Source organism: Myripristis murdjan, chromosome 3 (genome assembly GCF_902150065.1).
Source record: "Myripristis murdjan chromosome 3, fMyrMur1.1, whole genome shotgun sequence".
Taxonomy (NCBI): Eukaryota; Metazoa; Chordata; class Actinopteri; order Holocentriformes; family Holocentridae; genus Myripristis; species Myripristis murdjan.
This window is the reverse complement of record NC_043982.1, coordinates 10,202,370-10,215,669: the sequence shown is the minus strand read 5'-3', so window position 1 is coordinate 10,215,669 and position 13,300 is coordinate 10,202,370. Positions and strand designations below refer to the sequence as shown.

At 43.0% G+C, this 13,300-nt stretch overlaps 1 protein-coding gene across 1 annotated transcript; it reads right to left on the bottom strand.

Moving 5' to 3' along the window:
- Window positions 1–66: 66 nt before the first annotated feature.
- LOC115376356 (putative ubiquitin carboxyl-terminal hydrolase 50) lies at window positions 67–3,025 on the bottom strand. Its single transcript, XM_030075888.1, has 7 exons — window positions 2,945–3,025; window positions 2,589–2,801; window positions 2,216–2,449; window positions 1,914–2,082; window positions 1,657–1,799; window positions 1,212–1,344; window positions 67–438 (listed from the first exon to the last, which is right to left on the bottom strand). The coding sequence occupies exons 2-7, from the start codon at window positions 2,771–2,773 to the stop codon at window positions 250–252; spliced, it is 1,053 nt and encodes a 350-aa protein (XP_029931748.1). The 5' UTR covers window positions 2,774–2,801; window positions 2,945–3,025; the 3' UTR covers window positions 67–249.
- Between the last annotated feature and the right edge of the window lie 10,275 nt (window positions 3,026–13,300).

Here is a 13,300-nt window from a genome sequence, read left to right as displayed (position 1 = left end):
TGTAGACAATAGCACATGCATGTTGATGCTAGATCATCTCATTTATTTTGTGGTGGAAATAAATTGACAGGACCAGTTTCGGGTCAAAAAATATGAAGCCAGCAGGAGAATAAGAACCAGAAATGAAGTGTAGCAAACACAGGGACAGTGAAAAGGCGGTTTTGTGCTATCGTCATGTTTGAAATACATTTGTAGCGACAGAATCTGAACGTCAGTCCCACTGTGGATAAGAACTGATAGCTGGAGAGCTCAGAGCCCGCTGATCTTAGGCCTGTTGAAAGCCCCGCGGCTGTAGAGCAATATGTAAGCGTTGGAAGACTGGACGAGGCAGTCCTGAACCTCGCTGACCACTGAGTCATCAAAACAGTACCAGCTGCGGGTCAGGGCGTTGCGGCAGAGCGCTGTGTAGTGGCCCATGTCCAGCTGACCCGTGTGGTTCTGGGGAGGGAAGTGGTCATAAGCCATGTTAAAGCCCCATCACAGCACTGTGTGTTCATGCTGCTGTGTGACTGCTACAGAACAAGCCAGCTCAAACTAAAATACTCACATTTTTGTTTCAAACAAGTCCAATATTTAACAAGCCATAACTTGTCATTTTATGTCTTCTGAGGATGTCATTTGGCTGTAGCACAAAATGTAGAAAGCTAACAAAACCCTAAAGGTGAAAGGGATAATGTTTTGCCCTGCTATGTCACATATCCTAAAAAAAAAAAAAAAAAAAAAATACAAAAAAACATTACAGACCAGTGAGCACGTCAGACTAGACAGAAACCAGAGAGCTGAGACTGTGATGTTATACCCATGCACAGATCAAGTGTTTGTATTGTAACACGGATATATTACAGTGTAGCATTATATGTTTCAAAGAAGGGAATGTATCCATATGACCCAAAATCTATCTTGGTCTATTGTTTAGTCTATTTCCAAATTATTCACCATGTACCTAGTGCTACAGATGGTACAGCAGCCTTGATTTCCCTGTTTGTTTGTTTGTTTTATTAATTAACTGTTTTTTTTTTTTTGTTTTTTTTTTGAAGACAGTAGTTTCCCTAATATGGACCAGAATGGGAGACACAGGAATAAATGATATTTCAAAGATGATGAATAATTCTACATGAAACAAATATGTTATTTGGCAAGTAGGGCCTCTAACATCTGTGTGTGTGTGTGTGTGTGTGTGTGTGTGTGTGTGTGTGTACATGTTTACTCACCACCACAGCGTAGAGACAGTATGAGGTGTGCTGTGCTGAGGGGCTGGACAGAAATGGGGTGAGGTCGAGGTTCTCCATTGAAAACAAAACATTCGTCTTCAGTTTCATGTTTTTCTTCCCTTTACAGCCAAAACTGCAATGGATATAAAGGTTATGACTTAAAAAAAAATACTCAATTTTTTTTTTTTTAATTTAATTTTATTTTGTAAAATTATTAATTTAGGGAATCATCGTTGACCAGAACATATTTTCATGTTCCCCTAGTCTTTATCTTAACTCTAACTGTTAATCAGCACTATCCATCACTGTTAATTCAAAAAGGGATTGTGTTAGCACCGTTTTCATGTCAAAAAAAAAAAAAAAAAAAAAAAAAGATCTGACCATCAAAACTTTTTACTTTAGCACAACAGATGCAGTGGTGTCTTGCTGTTTGATTCCTACTCACCGTTTCAGGTGCAGCATGAGGATCTCGGGGGGTTTATCCAGAGCAGTGAGGATTGTTGTGTTTCTCCTCACCCCACACACTGAACACAACATCTGGTCTCCCCCGGTCAGCGTGCTGGCCTGAAAGAACAGAGACAGGCAGTCCTGCACAAGGTAGAGACGGAGAGGGTCAAAAATGAGACAAAATCATGTCAAGATCCCTGGCACACAGACTGTGAGGGAGACGAAAATAAATAAATGAATGAATGAATAAAAAACCTGAAGGGAGCACTTGGTGGTGTCTTTTGGGATGGGCAGGGACAGCACGGTGAAGCTCTGCGTGCTGTGCGCCTGATGGCTGCAGTGCGTACAGAGCGTCCTGTAGCTCAGCTGGCCCTCAAACAGATGTGACACAACGGTGGGCTCCCCCTCCGCAGCGGGACACTTTCTATTTCGGTCCTGTCTTGGCTCCCATGCTGAGGAGCACATCTGGCGCCCCTCACCCTTGCACACAGACACACACAGATTCAATTTAAAATAATTTGACAGAGTAGGAATAGTGATCTAACACAGAGAGAAACGAGGGGGGGTTGACGGTGCAGATGGGATAGTAGCTGCACCTTTTGAGGTCATCGTGGAGTGCGTTGAGGAGGAAGAGCAGCAGTTCCTGGGCGTCCTGCTGGGAGTAGTTGTTGAACTGGGGGTGGATTGAGCACACCGCAGACCTCGCCTCCGCCGGGGTGCACCTGGAGCTCCTTCCCAGCCACATCTCCTCCAGCAGCCGCACAAACACCTCGGCCACCTGACACTTATGCCTGACTCAAGGTTAGACGAGGGGAGATTTAAATGATACACCACTGCGGACGCATTTTAATACTTACATTTTAAGCACTGTTGCACATTCAAATACTTGTATTCTCATGTCGCTAGGAGAGAATAAAGTGCTGGTCTTACCTTGCCAGCTGTTTGCGTGTTCCCTGGTGAAGCAGGTGTTCAACAAGAGGCACAGTGGAGCATAAACACTGTAACACAGCATTTAAGTAGCAAGAGTTGCCAGAGTTATCCAAACCACACACTCCTGGCTGCCTCCACCCCTGCAACCTCATTGCAGAGCAGCAGCCTTGCTCCTTAGTTTGCATCACCTGGCCACATCTGTTCGTGTTCGTCCTGCAAAAACAGTGACACAACAGCAGACAGAAAGTTGGATCTCTCTGCTCCCCGTATTGAGCAACACCAGTGCAAAAAAAGGATTTTGTTTGATCAAAGCATCTAATAGGATCTGAAACAGTACAGTATACAGTGAGTTTAACCTTTGCACCCAGAGATCAGTTACAACAGTCTCTTGATATGAACTGGTGTGTGGCCTTGGCAGGACGGGCACAGCCACACTGTTGTCCATGGCCAGCTGCGAGGCCAGAGATCTGGTGAACTCTTTCAGGGGGATCTGTCTGCCTGAGTCCTGGCTCTGCAGACTGTGCAGAACAAATGTGTTGATGCAGATCATGTGCAGCGTCGCCCAGAGGCCTGGGAGAAACACATCCACTGCTTGTCCTCTCAGGTCTGGCTGAGGAAACAGAGAGGGCCCAGTCCAGCCTTGGAGATGGGCCACTAGTTGGGACTGCGGGTCTGCAGGTATCCAGTGGTGCTGCTGTGGCGGGACCGGTGCAAATGAAGAAGACGCTTCCTCCGTTACTGCCGTTTTAATGGAAGGGACACAGTGGATATTGACCCCCCAGTCGGAGAAGATGTCGACGAGTCTGCCTTCCATCCAGGCAGAGCTGTGCAGCTCAACGAGATGCCCACGGCTGAAGTAGGGCCTCAGGAGCTGGCTGATCACGTGTTCAACAACAGGCGTTCTGCTCTGCCTTTGGAGCTGCTCTGGACAATACAGGTACATGTTACAGATGAAGCCTGAGCTAATGTCGCAGAGGAGGGCAAGGTGGAGAGGGCAAGGCACCGCCTGGTAGGAGAGGAGGTATTTCTTGACTGCCAGGCGCTGACCCGGTGTGTACAAGGCCTGACAGCGTCTGATTAAGTGACCATAAAAAGCAGAGAGGGCTTCCATCTTGTCTCCATCCTCCAGCCTGGACAGAGACAGAAGATTGGTCTGGAAGCTGCTTCTCTTCAGGACGCCCTGCCATCTGTCCAGGGAGAGGGCCGGGTCAGAGCCTGAACCAGGGTCGTCTCCTGAGGACAGGCCGCTCTGCAGGACAATGGAGAGCCACGTTAAAGCTTCGGTGTACTGCCCCTCTGACAGCTCCGCACTCTGCTCCCTGCTCGGGCTGTAAGAGGCACGGCCGGCCCTCTTGGCCAGCTCCTGAATGGCCCCTCTGTCCAGCACTTCCAGCAGAAGCTCCAGGGCTGTGTAGTGCACCTGGTACGTGGGGCCCGTCCTCATCCTGGTGAAAGGTTTCACTTTTTTGGACTTGAAGAGGTTTGGTAGACACAGGCTCTCCCTCTGGATGGCTACATTCGTCTCATCCACTAGATGGCACTCCTTTAACGTCCAGATGCACTCCTTCACCGTCAAAACACTGGCCTTCATCTCAGCCTCTCTCCTCAGTCTAAGCAAAGGCCATCTTCAAAAGCCATCTCATCTTTTGCAAAATCAAACCTCTGTGACATGAATCCTCACGATACGGCAGCAGATACGGCGAGAAAAGCACCATTTGCTGCGTGACTTGTCTATTTCTCCATGCAGCCTGTTGGATGTGATGAGGGGAGGAGAACCGGGCAGACGGCAGAGCTGTGCTGTGGAGGTTGCTCCCGTGCTATCAAGTCTGCGCGTGTGTGTGTGTGCATGTAGGAGTGTGTTGAGCTGCTCGCAGGTTAAACACATTCTCTGACACTCAAGAGGATCCGCTATGGAGGTAGATCACCCGGGACCCACTTTGACAATGTAGCTAGACAACAGTGTTTTGGCAACCCGTGAATGCTGACAACACTTTGAGTGGAGCTCTCAAACATGTTTTGACCGCCGTGTGTGACTTTCAGGGTTTGGCTCGGTTTTTAGAAAACCACTCAGCAGACTGCTTACTTCAGCGAAATCACATACATTGTCCTTTAGGTTCACTGAGTTCACTAAATTGAGAAGTTATTCCCCTTATGTTTTACGCTGGCAGAGTATTGTGAATCCTTTTTCTCTGGAGAGCTGCAGTCCTGGCATATCCAGTTGTTGGAGTGGCGTGCCAATCTCACTTACACATTACATGGTTTTAGGATTTTTTAAAAAATTAATTTATTAATCAGAGTTTATCTGTAGTGGCTGCATTCCTAATTATCTTATATAGATTTGAACCCCCCTTTTGCTATTGTATCGACTTATTTTTTTGTTGTTGTTGCTCATTTTCAGATAATTCATGTGAAGAAAATTTTATGTGCTCTGACTATAAAATAAATTTAAATTGAGATGCTCCTCTAAATTCAAACCATTCCCATCCTCTACCAACCAGGAGGTCATCCATGCGTGTATCCTCTCCCATGTTGATAAAAGTCTCTCGTGCCTTGGTCAGGCCCTGAATGTAGGAACCGCATTACCCATAATCCTTATCTGTCACTTTCAGAGCTGGTTTTAACATTCAGCTCATCTAGAGCTGGACTCACACTAAATATTTATTCACAGTCATTCAAATTGATTCTCATGTTTGGTGTGTGACATCACATGCTTGGGGGAGGGACAAACTCTTCTCTTTTGTGTCTTGCTCCTGGAGACAGTAAGACAGACTAGTGTATATTTGATAAAACATAATAAAATGTCAGAATAAATAAAAATTACATAGTTCAAAGCTGAAGTTCTTGGGTATCTTCTTATAGCAGCAACACCACAGAGCATTTCCTGTGCCTGGGATGTGACAGGGACAAATCTGGTTCTTTAGAACGGGTCGACTTCTCTTTGGACCCTGTTGCAGCCAAACATTTTCGTCCTTAGCCCACCTTGATCATTTCTGAAATCCATCTTACTGTCTGTCAATATCTGATTTATCCATCTGCCCTCAAATATTCATGGCAGTGAAGTAACATTTGCACTTGCATTGCAATAAAAGTCTATCTTAACATATCACTTAGTTTTATTTGAGTCTCAAAATCTCATTTTCACTAAGTTGAGTGAACATTTCTGCCAACAGACTAAGAAAACTGCATATCTCTACAATACCGTTGTCAGAAATTGTCAGTATATCTTTAAACAGGGCAGAACAAAGCAGATAAGGTCACTTATCTGTTGTTGATTTCTATGGGAAACAAGTGAAACTTTTTTTCACATGTAAGAAAAATACAATTTTGAGAATTAGTATGAGAAAAATAATAAAATTATTAATTAATTTTCAAAAGAGGGGAAAAAGGAAAGACAAGCAAAGAAAGAGGCAATAGCAGTGCCACAGCAGCAGCTCTTTGAGAGTGTTTTTTTCCCTCTTGCCACAGTTAATGTATGTACAGCAGCAGCATCAAGCCTCATGACCACACTCTTCTGTCATGGAGTGGACGAATCACACAATTACCTAGCGGGCCCCAGCAGCTCTCTTACATAAATCAAATCCACTTTCATGCTCAGAATATGCTAATCGATTAACATCAAAGGCTTTCGTCTCTCCATCAGCCTGCCCTTTGTACCTCTTGTAATTTCTTTAAATAGGACCGACACTGCAGTGTATTTCTGCTTCAACACATTCATTTTGGTACATTTCTAGCAAGACACGTGGTATCCACTGTTACCGGAGATGCTTGATTTAAAGTAGCTGCTGCTTAAGACAGCTTCATAAGATGAGATTCAATGGTGAGGGTTTTATTCATTTCAAGTAGGAGCAGAAGGCAATATTTTGCAACACAGCAGCACACAAGCCATCTTTTGAAAACATTATCCCAGCACACATCCTATCAAGACGTTCTTGCTTTCGATGCTGCACTGGTGAACCCGGAGAGACGTGAATGATGAGTCAGAAAACAGAGGCCTCGGGAAAATAATAATCACATTCAAATCTGAAGGCTCCTCGCTTCTATTTCTGTGTAGTGCCGCTGTTCTCTTCAAAACAGAGGGATTATGAAGAAAAGGCAGATAGATGAGACTGTCAGAGCTCTGCCGCTGTTTGTATTGACTCCTTTTGTGGGTGCAAAGACACACTTAACAAAAAAAAAAGCCCTGTAAATAATTATAACCACGCAGACCTACTTTTATTCAGCATGTGCCTCGCTGCAGAGACATAGATATATTTGTAAGCCACAATCTGAAGTATATCCAAAACAAGAATACAAATGCAAGCATTCAATTCACAAATGCAGATTCAATAAATGAAATGGCTCTCCAAATGAATCCTAAAAACAGCAAAATATATGTACATTTGGTAGCCTTCTGAATGAAAACATTATGGTTACATTATCATATATATTGATTTACAAAGCACCACTTACAAATCATGTATTTGTCGATGTTAATCTATACATTTTTTTTTTTTTTTTTTTGCTGTCAGCAATCTTAATACATACTTTTGACCTGTAACAGTCATTCATTCTGTTCTCTGTTTCAAATTTCAGGTTTATTTATTTATAAAGGGACAGTGTACATTAATGAACATTTCATAACACAATGTAAATGCACCCAGTTTAGCCAAAAGGAGTTTCCATTGGAAACCCCTTTACCTGGTCTTATATGGCAACCTAAAACATAATAGTAAAAGTAAAGTGCATTACACCTTAAAAAGTGACAGCAACTCAGGCGTAACAGTTATTGATCCTGAATGAGCCTGAGGTTACCAGGAAATACAGGTCAAGGGCAGCAGGCTAGTATACAGCAAATTACAATATCTTAACATCCTGAGAAGATTAGTGTTCACAGATTTGATCATCAATAAGCCACTTTTCCTGATTGTGTTTGAGGGAGTGATATGTAAGGCGGGTGAGCTGAACGCGCACCTCCTCGTGGGGTGGGGTGGGGGGTCGCCCTTCTGCTGACCCGTTGGGAATTTGATCATGCACTGATAAGACTGCATGGTGGAGGTGGAGCCAGACCATGTAGGACTTTGTACATGACACAGATACTGTTGAGTGTAATGAGGTTATCCCAACTTCAAAAGCCATATCTATTCAAAAATGCACAAAAGGTTTTTTTGCCAAGCATCTTTAAGGGCTTGTTTGTTAAGGGAATGTCATGGTTTTAAGGTAGTACAATGTGGATTTGACCCGGTAGTATAATTTATGTGTTACAGGATTGCAGAACACATCTTGGAAGCCTTCTGTGGACAAGTTATTTTTTATGTGTCTTTTTGATTTGCAAACCTTTTTGATTTGCCCTGTAAATCTGAGTTGATAATCGATCAAAAAATCCAAGCTATTTATATTCATCCACAACCGGCAACCTTCCCCAAGAGATATATAAATATATCAGGTTGAGCATATGATCTACTGCCTGTGTTAATTTCAAGTATCATTTCATATTTTAACACATATCTCCGTGAATAATGGTGCTACTTTCCTCTGATGTGTGTCAGGTGTGATATGTCTCACGAGACAGGAGGTGGTGTGTGGTGGTGGGGGATAAAACGCCTTCGTTGCCACTGAAGCCACTGTCTGCCTTTCTATTTCCATCAGGTTTGTTTATATCTTCATGAAGATGCACAGAGCTCCGTCATTGTGCTACAAATATTTCTACCTGCCTGGCTGGCGACTGGCTATTTATAAGCTGGAGTGGGTATGGGTGCCATAGAAACACCGGGCTTGTGTGTACAGTTCACAGTCCACAGGCAGGCCAGAAAATACCCATTTCACTAATTATTTATATTATTGATCCTTATTTTATTATGTTGGGTTTAAACAAGTGAAAATATATAGGTGGTTAGTGGAGTGAGCTGATTTTACTTGTTTCCAGTGCAGTTTCATCTGTTTTGAGAGTTTGGTTAAGGTAAGATCAGGCCTTTAATCAGGAGGTTCACTTTGCTCGTATAATTCTAGTATATAATGTTCAGATTCATATTTGTATCACAGCTGCTGCACAGAGAAATTACAGGTGCTTCAGCCGAAAATGTCTCCTCAGAGTGTTATTTGTAGGTTCCACAAATAACCTCTCAGACCATGTTTTTCAGAAGAAACAAAGGGCTCTTCCATAAATTTCAATGCAAAAATACTCCTCTACAGAACTTGTTATCAAAATAATTCTTGTGGAGCTATACACAGAACCTTTTTCAATTTTTTTTTTTTTCATTTGCAAATGAGTACCTAAACACTAAATGGTGCATAAAGTGGCTCTTTAGTAGCTGATGGTCCTTCATGGATCCACACAGTCTTTTAAAGAACCATTTAAGATGCATATTCTCTTTAACATCGCATCTCTGTTTCTCTCGCCCTCCAGAGCTTTTTTAAAGGATTCAAAGGTGCCTCAAAGGGCCAGAAAACCACTCAGGCCTTTGAGGAACCAGCAATGTTTTAATTTCAAGGTAGATTGAAGTGACAAACGAGATGGAAATAGTTTAGTAGATTATCATTTGTTAAAGGAACATTAAAGCCATCAGCTGGAACCAAAAAATAGTTATTCATAGCAATCCACAAAGAACCTTTTACACTGTAGTTGATAAACCATTTCTTTAAATGGTTTGTAAAAGACTCCCCAAAGGTGTTTCCAAGAATTTCAATTTATGTGTTGATTTTTGTAAATGAGGAACACTCCACTAAATGAGGCAGTTGTTGATGGTTCTTCATGGAACCACGGCAGCCTTTTAAAGAACCATTTTATACTGTTTGTTTTTCTGTGTGTAGACACCAGTTACTAGAGGTGTGGTGATCATGGGCAAACATTCACGTTTCTGTTGACGGTTCCTCGTTTTCCACTGACCTGTGAAAGGTCGTGTGAGTAAGTCAGGCAGAAAACACATGCATATTAAAGCAGGAAGTGTCTCTCTCACTCTCTTGTTTTTGCTTCATAATAAAAAAAAGTGATATTTTTCTTCAAGCACTCATTCTTACATTTCGCCTTGCATTGTGCTATGCTTTTATACAGCATAAGTGCTGATGCCATTAGCTCTCTTGCACTCTGGTCGAATTGGCATTACACATTTTCCATTCATGAGGAACAAACGATCTACACCTCCATGCTGCCCTGTTTCGGTACCAGGATGTTCAGGGACTGATTCATGAGCAGGAGAAATTCATAGCAGAGAATGGCCATATAGCAGTATGAATATTTATGGATGTCTTGTGGGAAAATGTGTTTTGAAATGAGGCTGTATAGTCCCCTGTGACTTCTGTGGAAAAATATGTTAGGCTATGCTGAGCCTCTGCCAGAAAATAGATTTGATTGGTTATACAATTTAGCCTAACCAATGGCTGAGCTCCAGCGACCGTCTCCTGGACCTGTTAGATAATAGAAATCAGCTGTGTTTCTGCAGCTGACGTCTGATGTAGAACATAGGGGAGTGCAAGCTGAAGTCGTCGTGCATTTTCCAGTGAGGCTGTGCAGTATAACTGTCCACTGCCTGCAAAAAGAAGGTCAACTCTGTTTTGGAAAACACAAGGAATTGTGTTTACAGTGGATATGCATGCAGGCTTTCGTGTGATCAGTGCTTGGAAAAAATCAGCCGCAATGTGGAAAATAAGGAGTGCTGATAGGTCTAATCTTTTTTTTTCTTTTTTACTTTTAAGACTGGCTCCGTCGACAGCCTGCAGACCTCGGCTGCTTCATTACAACTATGCCAGTACACTGGGTGACATGCTCTGAAGTTCCTCACTGATCCCAAAGATGCTCATCCATTTGTAATTTTTTAAAATAGAAACTCTAAATGCCATGTCTCTGTTTATGTGCTCTACCAAGAACAACCTTAAAAATGTGACCAGGAAAGGTAACGACAAATCCATCAAGAAGAGAGAAAGAGGACTCTTTTTGTCTAACTGGGGTGAGCGGGAAAAGGTTCCTGAGAGGAAACAAAATGGCCCAACACTTTATCAACAAATCATCCAAGTAGAAATCCAATTCACAGTGAATAAATAGTAAAACTATCCATAAAGCAGGACCTTGTAGGTATAATGACACAATCAACACAAGTAACTAGCATAAAACATGAATAATAGATAACTGCAATGAAAACAAGGAAAGTAAAGGGGAGGAAATAACAGACCACAGCATCACACTCCCCACACTTGACCGACTGTCCCTGCAACCACTGACTAGTCTCTGTGCTGGGACGGGCCACTGTCCCTGCCCTTGCCAGTTCAGGTCTCATATCCACACGTGTTCGCCCTTGACTCGCAAATGGGCTAACATTGTTTCTAGCAGTGCTTGACATTCTCTTGCAGGGTAGGTCATAAGCAAAGGTCAGTTTCTTGTGATGCTTGCTATACTGACCCAGCAACCTCATATCTAGGCTGTGGGCTGACAACACCCAGACCCACGTCAACTGGAAGCAGTGGTGGATCTAGAGTTTTTTTTTTTTTTTTTATATGGGGTGGCATGGGGTCTTTCCAGGGTGGTTGGCAGGTGGGGTGGGGGATGCATTGCTCCATCATTGTGGAATGGAAGAGAAGAAAAACAGCCCAGTCAATGTCCTAATAACCTATTGTGATGGCTGTTGCATTCAATTCACCACTAGTATGAGTCAAATTATTTAACAACAATTGGAACACATAAACCAATTAAACTAAAGCAGATATCTATACCACAATTTTTGTAATCAGACAAAAAGGAAAACAGCCAATAAGAAAAACCAAAAACATTGTACTAATTGATCTATGAGCATATAAGCTAACAAAGAGGTAACACATTTAACTGATAACTAGCTCAAACTTTTTCAAAGGCTAAGTAAATGCACCTTAAAGGTATTATATTATCTCTCCCTGAAGTCATTTGCAAAGTCTTGTTAAGCCAAAATGGGCTATCTGTAAATACTCAGACTCACAGTTTTAGCTGCAGACTGTTGTGTTGGGAATGCACTGAAATATCAGCATCATTCTTCCTCTATCAAGGTGAGTGCATAGTCAGTTCAAGTCACGCAAGGCAAAATTTCTTGGAAAAGGCTGTGGAAAACATTATTGTGTTTACTATCCATGAACACACTCAACATGAAAGGCATGTCAAGAACCCTGATTTGGAAATCACACCCGTGCCCTTGGACATCAGAACCACACATTGTTCAGAAGTCATATAGAGTACGACACGTTGGTCTAATGTCAACAGTCAGGACACTCTGCAGTTTTGGCAGTGGTTGATGGATCCCACGGGCTATGTCTATTTATAAGGGCATGAGTTATAACTTCAGCAGCCTGCCAAACACTCAGCGTTCTGCAGGACTCGGGTCTGAATACATGGCTACACCCTGTGACGCTAAGTAGCTGTCATGAACAGTTTCAAGTTTTAGCACATTCTGTATCTGTGAGTGCTTTGTTTCTGCATTTGCATACCCATACCGCAGAATTCTGCCAAAAAAGGTTACATGTGAGTCCAGGTTGTCACATGCATAGAAGCCATTTCAGTAGTTTCCACAGGAAGAAATAGAAGCTTAGGCTATTCCCAGTCCTTGATAACTCCTCATCATTGGGTTTTAATTGGCCTTCCCGGAAAGAGAGTAGAATTCGTGACCTTGAATTAGTAGGCGATGTGTAAAGCTCCTGTCAGCTGATGGGTGGTGAGTTGAGCAGCTTATCCTTTTGTTCCTGGATCTTATTTTTAACCTGACAACACCTGACAGCTCAGGACCTCAGGGAGGCCTCCGAGGGTGGGATGAGTGGCAAGGGAAAGAGAAAGTGGGCCTGGTGGGAGGGAATGTAAGAAAGCTAGGTATGTAGGTGTTAGAGTCAGGGAATAATCTCTGTGGTTGGGAGAGACAGACTGTTTATAATGTGCAATCCCTCAGAGTGCCAGATGGTGTCCTGATGTCGTGAGGGGAAGCATTTACAGGACTTTACGACAGAGGCTTTGTGTGTGTGGTGATGGGCCTAATGGGTCTTTGTAGTGTTGACATGTAGTGTTGGCACTGAAGAGGTACGTCACAGTTCAGTGAACCATCATAGTTTTTTACTGTCTAATGTTTAGCTGAAGAAAAATTGGGACAGAGAACAGAAAGACTGAATAGAGAAAGGGCAGGCAAGAAGATAATCAAACTGAAAGGATGTGCAGAACGTGGTTTGGGTGAGGAAACTCTGGGTTTGCAGAGCTGGACATGAGCAAAACCATAAGCCACTGATGGTGGGGACATGATGCCAGACCTGTGGTGAAAGGTGTGTGGCATTCTGGTCCTGATAAAGTTACTGAGTGTTTGACCTACATATAATCTTGCCAGGCTTCTCCTTCTATTCTAGCGCCTAACACAGATGAGGAGCTGTTGCTTCCATTCGAATGTGCCAGCATCGTTTAATCGCTATGGCTTAGGACTCTATTATTAAGTGAGCAGAGAAACAGCATGGTTGGCCTAATTTCTCTCAGCAGGAAGCAATACTGGTAATAACCAAAGCCCAGCTGCAGCTGGTTATTGTGTGACCAGAACTTTTGTCCCTCCTCTAAAGTCAGGGTTGTGTGATGCAGGCTGTCTTGGTCTGGTCAGAGGCTACTGGGCCCAGAGAGATTCAGCAGCTTGATGTAAGTTTTCAGTGTTATGCACCAAGATTTTTGAAACAACAAGGCAGGGCCAAAGGACGGCCATCTTCATCGGTCCGTTCTTCCATTTTATTCCATTGAAACAAATCTTTAAATCTAC

Coding starts and splice junctions, on each gene's coding strand:
- LOC115376356 (XM_030075888.1), bottom strand. CDS start 2,773: ATGCAAACTAAGGAGCAAGGCTGCTGCTCTGCAATGAGGTTGCAGGGG. Junction 2,450..2,588: donor ACACGCAAACAGCTGGCAAG/GTAAGACCAGCA, acceptor ACCTTGAGTCAG/GCATAAGTGTCAGGTGGCCG. Junction 1,345..1,656: donor CTCATGCTGCACCTGAAACG/GTGAGTAGGAAT, acceptor TATCCATTGCAG/TTTTGGCTGTAAAGGGAAGA.